Here is a 13,110-nt window from a genome sequence, read left to right on the forward strand (position 1 = left end):
GACATATTCACTTGCAGTTCTTCGAAAACAATATCTTGCACTGTGGAGTTTTAACAAACTTGTTTTTTGTTGCAGGAGTGGAGATCGATTCATAGAAGAGAAGACCTTGCTGTTGGCGGTGCGCTCCTATGTGTTTTTCTCCCAGCTCAGTGCGTGGCTCAGTGCCTCTCACGGAATTGTCCCAAGAAACATCCTTTACAGGTAACATGCGAAAGATGAAATGGTGCCATAATAAACTATCAATGGCTATGATCTGTAGTGACCTGTTGATTTTTAATGCATCACACTACATAGATATACATATAAATATAGATACATATAAATATAAATAAAGTTATACCTTACATACATTTTAGGATTCAATTCAGTTAAACTCTGTGGATTAAGAATGCATTCATTTATTTTCCCATTCGCTGTGTGTTGCAGAATAAGTGCAGCTGATGAAGAACTGATATGGAACTTCTCACAAACACCCTCTGAACATGCTTTCCCTGTTCCAAATGTGTCACATAGTGTCGCGCTGAAAGTGCGGGTTCAGTCTTTGCCTCGCCAGCCTAGATACCCTGTACTCAAATGTAGCATCCACTCAGGTCTAGCTTTTTTGGGTAAGAGAGCACTAGAGCATGGCGAGGGTGGCAACCAAGCAGGAGACAACCGCAGTTCCCTTCGTCTGCCAAGATCTCCACTTTTCTCCAGGTCTTTACACCCTTCTCCACCTTCCCACAGCCCTCTTAACACCCGTAAGTGTCCCCCTCGTCCCGAGTCCCCTCTTCCACCTGGCAAAGCTGTCAAATGGCTGTACTCTCGGCTTAATGGCGGTATAGACACCCCGCCTTCAGAACCATATAGCTTGTGTACTAATGGGGCAGAGAGCCCAAAGACTTCAAGAACTGAATCACCAATTCGTGGTTTTAAATCACTCTCAATCACAGACCCATTAGTGATCCCAAGCCCCAGCTCCATCTCAGGTGAAACCAACCCCCTTATTGGCTCCTTGCTTCAGGAAAGACAGGAAGTCATTGCTCGAATTGCTCAGCGACTTAATTTCTGCGACCCTACAGCTCCCCATCTCCCCGATGCTCTCTTCACTTCTCAAGAACCCCCAGGACACAAAACCACCTGGAACTCGACACAGGATAAGGAGTGTTTAAAGAAATCCAAAGATACCCTCTTCCCAGTCCCTCATCCTCAAAATCACAACGGAAACAGTCTAGAAATCCCTGAGAGGAGCAGGTCTTCTCTCTTCGACACCCCCTTGAGCCCTAGAACCAGAACTCGGCTGGATAGAGTTGACCGTGAATCAAAAACTTCCCCAAAACCCGCAACATGTAGGCGCTTGGTACTTAGTGACCAGTCTGCAGAGGGTTCTCTAATTGCAGATGCAGTTCAGGACATCTCCAGGTTGATTCAGGAGCGACTGCAACATTCCTACAGTCTCCTGAATGGCACCTATAAATTAAAGAGTTCTCAGAATGAGCAGGTAGGCTCAAATCATGGAGCCCAAACAAATGGCTTTGTATCACTGTCAAGCCATAAGAAGCCTACAAATGCACCCAATGGTGAGGAAAGCACAGATCCTCATATTTCTCATGCAACAAAATGTTGCAGATCTCCTGACTCTAGTCGTAGAAAGCCAGACTGTTCCCCTAGACCACTAAAAGTGGCCAGTTTAAAACTTGAAGACCACAGCGTCACAAAATCACAGCCTTTAACTGCAAGTAATCACCAACACTATGTCAGTAGAGAGTCCTGGACCTCCTTGAAAAACAACTCTAGCCATGCAAGTTCTCCTCAGGAGAATGGACTGACCCAAATTGGATACCATCAGCCCTTCAAAAACCGAGTGGCAATCAGTGAAAAAGAAGCAGAAAAACATGTCCGGGATGGGTCCACTTGTCTTGAGAAAGATGAGAACCAAGAACCCCATTCATCCCTTTCTAGCACACCAGCCAACCTTACTTGCAACATCTCCAGTCTTGCCCCCACAGAGAGCAATCAAACAGTGAGTATATATGCCTCTCCCACCTTATGATTCATGACATGTCTTTAGCTCATATGTTAACACAAGTTTGTCAGAGCACTTAAGGCTGGTTTATACTTCTGCGTCGAGTGATTACCATGTCATCGCTGGTTTATACTTCTGCATGCTGTTTGTGTTGCTCTGCAATAACACTTTCGAAATGCAAGCTGGCATTGGGAGTTTTATGTTCCTCTGTGTTGAGTTTCTTTCCTGGTGTTCGGTTTTTTCTGAACGATACCTTAACGTAGAAGAAGCTAAAACTCACTCATTTAGAGGCAGGAACTGGCGGATGTGCAACAACTTTAATCCTAAGGTAAACCTAAAACAAAACTTTCCACCTGAAGCTCCTTCACTAGACTCAACACTTGTAAACACTCGCTCCAACGGGTTCATGTAGTTCTTGCTCCTGCCCACACTCGTCAGCACTACTAAAGGCTGATTTATACTTCTGCGTCAAACGCCAGCGTATGCTACGGCACTGACGCATAGCCCTTCGCCGTGGCCGTCGGCGTCGCTGACGTGCACCTCTCAAAAAAATGTAACTACACGTCGCAACAACACGTAGCGCAAGCTCTGTGATTGGTCGGCTTGGTAGCGCTGACGAGTCTGGGTGGGACCGAGAGCAGCGCGAATGGCACGAGCGATTGTTTACAAGTGTGGAGTCCCGTGAAGGAGCTCCGGATGGAAAGTTTTGTTTTGTGTTTACCTCATAGTTAAAGTTGTTGCACGTCCGCCGGTTCCTGCCTCAAAATGACCGAGTTTGAGTCACTTGTACAACCAGGAAGTGTTCGGGAAAAGCTAAACAGAAGTGAAGAAACTCGACACATAGGAACATTTACACCTCACTGCCAACTAGCGTTTCGGAAGTGTTAATGCAGACCAACAGAGACAGCGCGCAGAAGTATAAATGCACAGCTGCGCGCGTTGCCTGCGCCGTGAGTTACGCAGGTCACTTGACGCAGAAGTATAAACCAGGCTTAAGCCGACCAATTACAGAGCTTGTGTTATGCATCATTGCAACTTGCTGTTGCCTTTTTTGAGAGGTGCACATCAGCGTTGGCATCAGCCACAGCAAGGGCTATGCAACTGCACGAAGGCTGCATCGGAACATACATGTGCTCTTGACGCAGAAGTATAAATTAGTCTTTAGGCTTTGTTTACAACAGGGATGCATCAATACCTTTTTAAAGAACCAATCTGATACCAATTAAATGGAGTGTCGACCAATACAGTTACCAATTCAAATCACACTTGTATAGTGAAATTAATGAAAGATAATTGTATAACATAATTGTTTTCGAATATAATAACAAATGTTAGATCAACACAAGATATGTTCATAATCTTTCATTACCCAAAGGTATCCTATTACAGTGTTATTATTGAGTTTACATATTATTATAGGTTCATTTTTATTGAAAAACTACACATTTCTCCACTGATCATTTATAGTAATAGGAACAAATCATCTTGGAGAGACTTTTGTTGTGTTGACTGTCAAAATTAAAAGCAGAACGCAGTTTGAATTGTGACGTTTACTATTGTGAGTTTTACAAAACTCTCTCTAAGATGATTTGTTCATCTTGATTACCTATTATTAGAATCACATTAAACTATTGAATCATTTCAGAATGACGTTTTCATGGCTTTTGTTGGGCTTAAGAATTTCACAGAAGAGTACACATACAAAATCAGATTTGGATAATTCCATCTAGCCTATAGACCATTTGACAAAAAATGTGGTATAAAACCCATAGTTCCCTATTTTACAGTAGTACGTTTTTGATTTAAAGTACTATTTTAGAATCTAAACACTCCTTATATTGGTGTTTTCACTACTTTTCAGAAATAAAAACTTTATCCGTCCACACTATACAAACTAAAATGCCTGAAATGTGACCATTCACGCGTACTAGACATATGTGTATCTTTAAGGCATCTGTAATAGTTTTCTACCATTTGTGTAATGATCAAAGATCAGGGGCTTGACAGATTGGCAAACGATATCCAATGGACCCTTTTCTTTTTACAATCCAATTTGCTGAAATGATAAAAGGAAAACTCCACAATAGTGTTATCAAGACTTTGAGAAAAAGGAAAAGTAAATTGTGTAAGATATAACGGTAGCCAGAAGAGAGAACAACGTCTTTTACTGTTCTGCCCATACACTCTGCATCACAATCGCCTCGCACAACACGGCAATTCAATTTTTGTCATTTGATGCAACGATAGTGCAATACATACTTGAATGCATAGAAATGTTCATAAAATACCGCAAAAGCATTAAGGGCGTGTCTGAGTCCACTTCTGCTATTTTAAGGACTGAAAAATACATATGCAAAATGCATAACATGCATTAAGCCAATCAGAGACTCATCTCCTGTTCATTTTAACGGCCCATTCACATAGGGCGTCAGCGTCTACGATTTCCATTCACTTTGAATTGGTGATGTCAAGCGTTGCTCAACTGTATTGTACATTCGTCGTCGCTGCAGAAGTTAGGACTTTCTCAACTTTTCAAGAGCCAACTGAAGCGTCAACTATTCAGATCGATGTATGCAAATACACCAGCTCAGACAGTAGCCGATTGCTGACTTATTTCATTGGCTGACTATGATGATCACATCAGCCCAACTTCAGACACACCCTCTGTCAAGCATTAACGCTGAACCCCGCATGAATCGGGCGTAAGAGTCAGTTGCATCGCGCCATGGCGCTTTTGCTATTTACATGACAGACTTTGTAAGTGGAAAAACTGAATGCTTCACTAGTGAGAAAACAGTTAAACAAACCATCTGCAGTGCAGGGATTTGCAATTTAAACAACATGGTGCAAAACGTAAAAATTTGTGCTGCACTGGTCTGAAAATAGCAAGAAATCACGCCAAACACAACTTGCACCTTATTGCGCCAGGTGTATGATAGAGCCATAAATGTTCTAAACTTTTAAAGATTTAAGATGCTATCTTAAAAGTCTTGTAAAAAGGGTCCATATACCAAAAGACCGGTCAGAGAGTGACTGTGGACCACTGCTAAATTTTCAGTTGTCTACATTTTAGCCTGTCCACACTGAAACCCGGCCAAACAGTAAATAGTACATAACAAAATGTATGCAGTTTTAAACAAAGATTCACTAGTGTAAACGCCACCCTACATTGCCCTGTTTCCTGTACTATTCAGTGCTGAATTTCTTCTCTTTATTTTTTTAAAAGCAGAGATGCTCCCCCACCCCTTTGAAGTCATGCGGTAACTGGAAGAAACAGACTCGTCACTCCATAGATGGCACCGCAACAAAAGCCTTCCACCCCTGCACAGGCCTACCTCTCCTCTCCAGTCCTGTAAGAGCACAGATCACCACACACACATTCAGATCTTACTCAAAGGGCCCCAAAGCTTTGAGTATGACTCCTCGATGCTCACTTCTGAATCACTTCTTGTTTGTCTCAATTACTGACCACAGAATTCCGTGCTTCCTAGATGGCACGCTAGTGAAATCCTTTTGGCCAGTATTGACTACTAATAAAATCTAACTCCATATAACTCATGGTTTTATTAATACTTTTCATTTATGCTCTGTAAATGAATCCATGAGGTTTTGTTGTTTTCAAAGCATACCAATGGCAGTTTGAGTTGTGATTGGTGCTGTATGACTCAGGCACTTGATCGTGTGTGGGAGTTTCGTGTTGTTACTCCAGATGAGTGGTGCTCTTGTTCTCTAGAGATCCACTTAGATGTAATTCTATTGGTTTTCATTAAACGTTATAAACAACTGAACTGTTTCGATCAGCATTTTCAAAAGGATGTGGCCAGACTAAAGAAAATTATAATAATTCTTAACCAGTAGAACAGTCTGAATTATTAGCCCCCCTGTATATTGTTTCCCCAATTTCAGTTTAACAAAGTTTTTTTTCAACACATTTCTAAACATAATCCTTTTAATAACTAATTTCTAATAACTAAATACTTTTGTCCTTGCCATGATGACAGTACATAATATTTTATAGATATTTTTCAAGATACTAGTATTCAGCTTAAATACAATTTAAAGACCTAACTAGGTTAATTGGTGTAACTAGGCAAGTTAGGGTAATTAGGCAAATAACTGTATAATGATGGTTTGTTATGTAGACAATAAAAAAAAAAAAAAAAAAAAAAAAATATATATATATATATATATATATATATATATATATATATATATATATATATATATATATATATATATATATATATATATATATATATATATATATAGCTTAAAGGGGGCTAATAATTTTGGCCTTAAAATCTCTTTTAAAAATTTAAAAACTGCTTTCATTCTAGCCAAAATAAAACAAATAAAAAAAAATATTACAGCAAATACTGTGAAAAAAATTCTTCCTCTGTTAAACATAATTTGTGTAGTATTTAAAAAAAGAAATTTACAGGAGGGCTAATCATTTTGATCTCAACTGTATGTGTGCTGAGTTCGATTTTGCCATCCTTGGTAATAGAACATTCCTAAAAGTTGATGTAATTAGGTTAGCTTTGATCTGGAATTGATTCAATTCAATTCAGCTTTATTTGTATAGCGCTTTTTCAATGTAGATTGTGTCAAAGCAGCTTCACATAAATGGTCATAGTAACTGGAACAGTGTGGTTCAGTAACTGGAACAGTGTGGTTCAGCTTTGTTAAAGACAGGCTAAATTGAAGCTTAAAGAAAATGTTTAACTGTTTATCATTTCCCTTGATTTCATGACTAGTTACTCTTAGGGCCGGAGCAAGCTGAACTGCCGCTCTAGGCAAAGGACGGTCATGCCGCCCTCAACCCTAAAGTGAAAACGGGGTGTGGATGGGGGTGGGGGGTTCTCTTTTCTGCCGCCCTAGACGTGGATATAGCTAAGGGCGCGGGTGGTGAGGGTAGTGTCGCGGACGCCTCTCTCTATTCTGCCACCCCAGACAAGGATATAACTGAGGGCGCGGGTGGTGAGGGTAGTGTCAGGGACGCCGCTCTCTCTATTCTGCCGCTCTAGATGCAGATATAACTGAGTGCGCGGGTGGCAAGGGTAGTTTCAGGGACACTGCCCTCTCTATTCTGTCGCCCTAGGCAGCCGCCTAGGTCGCCTCTATGGACGCACTGGCCCTGGTTACTCTCATGTCATTTCAAACACCCGTGACCTTCATTCATCTTTTTAGATGAAATTTTAGAGCTCTCGGATCCTGCATAGAGAAGCAAGAGTCAATCCAGAAAGCTACAATACTGAAATGTTAAATAAAAGTGTTATTTAGATGTCTTGTGCTTGATATCATTGTCATAATTGAACGACTGAAGACCCATGGACTGTTTTGAGGAAGATTTAGTTTTCTTTTCTGGGTGTCTTGAGGCCATTGCTGTCTATGAAGGGTCGGGGAGTTTGTAGATTTTGTCCAAAATATCCTAATTTGTGTCCTCAAAATCAGACATGGATGAAGCGTCACTCGAGTTTTTTTATTTTGTTTGTTTGATTGTTTTAATAAAAGTCTATTATTATTATTATTATTGTTATTATTATTATTATTAGTATTATTATTATGACAGTTAATCATTTATACACTTGCAAATGCAGTACAGTGTCTTGTAACAATATAATTAGCTCTTTTTAAAAAGGGCATTGTGGAAGCGGTCAAAGGCCTCCAAACAAAAGATGTGAATGTGTTCATCTGCTTCCTCCTTTTCCCCCCCCCTCAGGTTCCTCAAAGAAAAAGCCAGACAGGATATTTTGATTTAGACACGTCTCTGATTCATTGCAGAGGTGTACCATGGGCTGCCAATAGGAGGTATGACTCTCTTTTTTCATTTCCTGCTGTAATGCCATTGTTCCATATTTCACTGTGCCATTTCCTTTACTGAGGCTTTCCTACATGCACTGCCATCTGCTGTGCACACACACACACTAGAGTTATCCCTAAAGCTGCAGACTACCCAAAATGGCTGACTGAAGTGTGTATGTGTATGTGTATGTGTATGTGTGTGTGTGTGTGTGTGTGTGTGTGTGTGTGTGTGTGTGTGTGTGTGTGTGTGTGTGTGTGTGTGTGTGTGTGTGTTTGCAGGGTTTTGAAAAGATCACAAGACTATGATGAGTCTCAGCATCAGATTCTCAGTGCCAGCGCTCCACCCGCCAACCTCAGCCTTTTGGGTAACTTTGAGGTAGATGAACAGAATAAATAACACACACGCACACACACATTTCACTTGGCTTTTTCATTGTGTAGACTACAATAGTTTTATATTCAGTTAGTTATATGCATTACTAATGCATATTGAAGGATGTGTGTATTTTCAGATGTTTTAATTTCATTCATTCATTCATTTTCTTTTCGGCTTAGTCCTTTTATTAATCTGGGGTCGCCACAGAGGAATGAACCGCCAACTTATCCAGCATATGTTTTACGCAGTGGGTGCCCTTCCAGCTCCAACCCATCACTGGGAAACATCTATGCACACTCATTCACACACATACACTACATACAATTTAGCTTACCCAATTCACCTGTACCGCATGTCTTTGGACTTGTGGGGGAAATCGGAGCACCCCGAGGAAACCCGTGCAAACATGGGGAGAACATGCAAACTCCACACAGAAATGTCAACTATCCCAGCCGGGGCTCGAACCAGCGACCTTCTTGCTGTGAGGCGATTGTGCTGCCCACTGCGCCACCGTGCTGATTTAATATTTTACAAATTATGACATAACCAAAATGAGCTTGTCAGAGATTTTGTCCTGTACAGCACACAAATATGTTCTCAATATTCGGGTAAGGATGTTTACCCATGCGTTTACCTTGCTGTTTGTCCAAACTACTTGTTCAAAATGAGCTGAAACAACACAATTCTTGAGTTTTCTTTAATTAATCGTTGTTGTTTTTTTATACATCCGCACATATAAATACAGTCTACGCTATACAGTTGGAAATAATAAGAAATATACAAACAAGTAAACAGGATAATGCAGCCAGGCTAGATATGCACCATAGAATATAAAAACACGAGAAATTGGTAATGTAATGCCAAAAAGGTGTCATTAGCTGCCAAAAAATATCAGACTTTTTATGTATCATGGTGTCCACGGGGTCTTAAAAGTATTAATAGGTAAATAAATGTAGAGAAATTTAAGGCCCTTAAGAAGTACTTAAAAGTCTTAAATACTACAGCGCTCAGCATAACTGAGTACAGCCCATATTGAAAACGAATATTTTTATCCATTTCTCAGTGAATATAGGCAATGTATTTTGGTGAATTTGAACAAAGCAGATTTATTAAACAGATATATTTATTAAAAAATATTTTAGTCACCAAACATTTTTAGAAAGTGAAAGATAATACAAAAAATCCAAGCTATATATATATATATATATATATATATATATATATATATATATATATATATATATATATATATATATATAAATTACAATTTACAAAATTTCAACTATTTTCTACTTCTCTTGATTTTTTTTCCTTTTTTATTTGTGTTTAATATTTTTCTATTTTCCAGTGTAAATTTTAATGTGGAGTAGTGTGGTATGAGCTGTAATATTGCCCTAACCTACCTAATCCCTAACCCCAACATCAGAACCATTCAAATACAGTGTTGGAAGCATAATCTGATGGGTAGAATAAAAAGACACCGGTTGAATACTAAAGTGGTGATTTGGCTTTAAAAAGTATGGAAAAAGTCTTTAAAAACGTCTTAAAATGTATTAAATTGCACTCTCGGATTCCTCTATATACCCTGTGTATGCCATTGGTGAGTTTCTCAAGTGGAAATAGATTACATACTTGAGACAACCCCACTTTAAATGAGGGTACCGGAGGAGATGACGACAACAAAAGTTAACATTTCTTTGCAAGATAAACCAAGATTAAAAACAATTGTTTGGTTTGGGAGTCCAACACATTCTCCACTCCAAAAATATTTTAAAGAGTCCTTGTAGAAAATAATGTATTTTATTCTTGAGTTTTTAGTGGGACACATTAATTGATTTATGTTTAATCTACTTAAATTAACACAAATCATTTGTGTGGAACCCAGTATTTGTTACATTGATTGTTTCATCATATTGTATCAGTTTATGAAACTTCTGTGTTTTTTATATTGGTTCTTATTGTCTGTGTGCTTCTTGTATACTGTCTGTAGATTTATTAATGATTTGAATACGTTTAGTTTTCGTTAATTTTTGTTAACATGTTTTGTAAAACCTTGCTATTTTTTATGTCTATATACTGTTAATTTTTATTTAATGATTTGTTTTTAATTTTATTTAAAGAAACATGCTTTATTTATTTAGCTTAAACAATTACGTTTATTTATTTGTACTTATTAATATACATATTTATTCATTTCGATTTTTCTATGTATAAAAAAATGCAATTTAGTTTTATGGTTTAATTAAATTGTAATAACATCACTGAAAAACAAATACATTAGAAAATGAAAACTGTATTTTCTTGTAAAATATTATTGTCTAATATATTTATTTACAACTCTCAAAAAAAAAAGCTGTGTACTGTTTCATATTTTTCATTTGTACACCCTATTTTTACAAAGACTATTTTATCCATTTCTCATTGAATAATATATTAATAATATAGTATATATTCATTATAATACTATATTCATAATATAATGTTAAAATATATTTTGGTGCATTTGAACAAAACAGATTTATTAAACAGATATATTTATTAAAACAATATTTTAGTCACTAAACAACTTTAGAAATAGAAAAAATTATTAAATTAAATGCATGCAAAATATTGCATGAAAAATAAAAAATACAAAATTTCAACCAAAGTTAATACATTTTTTGATTCTCTTGATTTTTCCTCTTTTTAACAATTTTATTTAATATTTTTCCTCAACATAAATTTGGGCAACTTATTTTTGGACTGTAAGTTATTTTGTTAGATTAGCTCCATATTTAGCTACAGCACTGACTAATCTAATGTATATGCACAAATATCAAAGTGTTGAATGTTAAAAATAGACATCACAAATCATAATTGTATGTAATTGGATTGATAGATGGATGTATAGACAGTGTGTATCTGTGTGTTGTTGTGTAGGAGTGTGTTCTGAATTACCGTCTGGAGCCGCTGGGCACTGTTGAGGGTTTTACAGCAGAAGTGGGCGCCAGCGGGACCTTCTGTCCTAGTCACATGACCTTACCTGTGGACGTGTCATTCTACAGTGTCTCTGACGATAACGCACCTTCCCCATACATGGTAATGAGTCATAATTTGTGTACTTCTTATGCTACAACTGGAAAGCTTCTTAAATGCCACCTTATGGAGGTTGCTTAAAGACAGAAATACAACACAACACACACTATTGGTCATTAAGAAGTTTTCAAAGAAGCTTATTCTGCTCACTAAGGCTGCATTTATTAGGTCAAAAATACAATAAAACTGTACAATTGTTAAATAAAATTAGAAATTCAAACAAAATGTGAATAAAACGGTTTATAGAGGTGCTGGAAATCCTTAAAAATGCTTGAATTTTAGTTAGGTAATTGTCAGGGTTTGAAAAGTGCTTAGATTTTGGGGGAAAATGCTTAAAACTGCTTGATAATGTAATAGTGTAGGTTTTATAAGAAATATATTCACCTAGGGCTGGGCGATTAAATCGATATTGGTATTTTTTTGGCCGAACACCATTGCCAATATCGATAATTAAAGTTTGGTTTGTAGTTTCACTATGAAGCGCTATAGTTTTATTAAAATGTGGCTGCTGAGCGCACGCCTTGGAAGCAGTGCCAATAAGCTTAGGGCATCAGTTTATCATTTTAAATAGAGGCACACAATGCGCACGACACACACATGGGAGCAACGCGCACATAATGTGCAAGCTGAACTTTCCTGAATGCCCTGAGTGCACCGCGATCCATTTACAGTAAGTAGAACTAACAAATCTGCTTCACACTTTGTATGGAATGTACACATTTCAGTAATAACGGCAGATTAATTACCTCAGACAAACACCGTGCATTCAAACAACTGCAGCGTTTTTTTTTTTTACTTTTCTCCATAAACTTGCATCAGAGCTGCAGCAATGATTTGTCCGTTTTTCATTCTCTGAGAAAACCGTTTACTGGAAAACAGCGGAATGAACAGCCAACTTATCCAGCATATGTTTTACACAGCGGATGCCCTTCCAGCTGCAACCCAATGCTGTGAAAACACCCATACACACTCATGCACACACATACTGTATGGACAATTTAGTATATTCAATTGATTGTTATTATTATAATATTTACTGTATTTTTGCTCATGTAAATACAGCCTTGATGATAGACTTAGAATTTAAAATAGACTTTAGAATAAAAAAAAAACTGCTGTTTCAAAACTTTTGAATGGTAGTGTATATTATTCATTCATTTCCTTCGGCTAATCCTCTGATTTATTTGGAGTCACCACAGTGGAATGAACCGCCTAGTGTATGTAAAGTATGTAAGTAAACAATAGTGTTATTAACATGAATTAAAATGTTCGTTCTTGATCTTCAGGGTGTCATAAACTTGGAGTCACTCGGTAAAAGGGGATATCGAGTACCTCCTTCAGGAACCATTCAAGTGGTAAGATTCATCAAATTATTTTAAAAACCTACTGAATGTTCTGCTTACAAACTATGTGTCATGTTTATGACACACGTTTTCATATATGAGTAATAACTGCTCAGAAGTGTGTGATTGCGACCAGACGGCATCATGAGAACAAAGGAAAACGTCAACCATTAAAAACAAATAGAGATGCGCTCTCTAGTGGTGAAGAGGTGGAAATGTTGCACAAAAAAGAAACAGACTTTCCATATTAAAATCGAAACTTGAGCTTGGAATATTTCTTTAAATGGATAGTTAACTCAAAGATGAAAATTGTAATTTTTTTTCACCCTAAAGTCTTTCATAATCTTTGTGCATCTTTTTGTTAACATTTTAACTATTAATAACAAACACAATAAAGCAAACCAGACAGTGCCTATGTTGACATTGCTAAAGAGAAAAAAATGATAATAAATCAATAAATATGAAACATGATAAATACTACTACCACCCTCCCTAATAATAATAAT

General features: G+C 37.5%; 1 protein-coding gene across 11 annotated transcripts in view; it reads left to right on the top strand.

The window, feature by feature from the left end:
- Window positions 1-13,110, top strand: part of atosa (atos homolog A) — an 80,399-nt gene that overhangs the window by 58,655 nt on the left and 8,634 nt on the right. For 6 of the 11 annotated variants that reach the window (NM_001443969.1, NM_001443970.1, NM_001202420.2 and 3 more), the window contains 7 exon segments: window positions 76-201; window positions 427-2,002; window positions 5,232-5,357; window positions 7,728-7,816; window positions 8,090-8,186; window positions 11,106-11,264; window positions 12,548-12,616. In NM_001443969.1, coding sequence (NP_001430898.1) covers window positions 76-201; window positions 427-2,002; window positions 5,232-5,357; window positions 7,728-7,816; window positions 8,090-8,186; window positions 11,106-11,264; window positions 12,548-12,616 — 2,242 coding nt within the window. 11 annotated transcript variants of the gene reach the window in all.

Source organism: Danio rerio, chromosome 18 (assembly GCF_052040795.2).
Source record: "Danio rerio strain M-AB ecotype USA chromosome 18, GRCz13ab, whole genome shotgun sequence".
Lineage (NCBI taxonomy): Eukaryota > Metazoa > Chordata > Actinopteri > Cypriniformes > Danionidae > Danio > Danio rerio.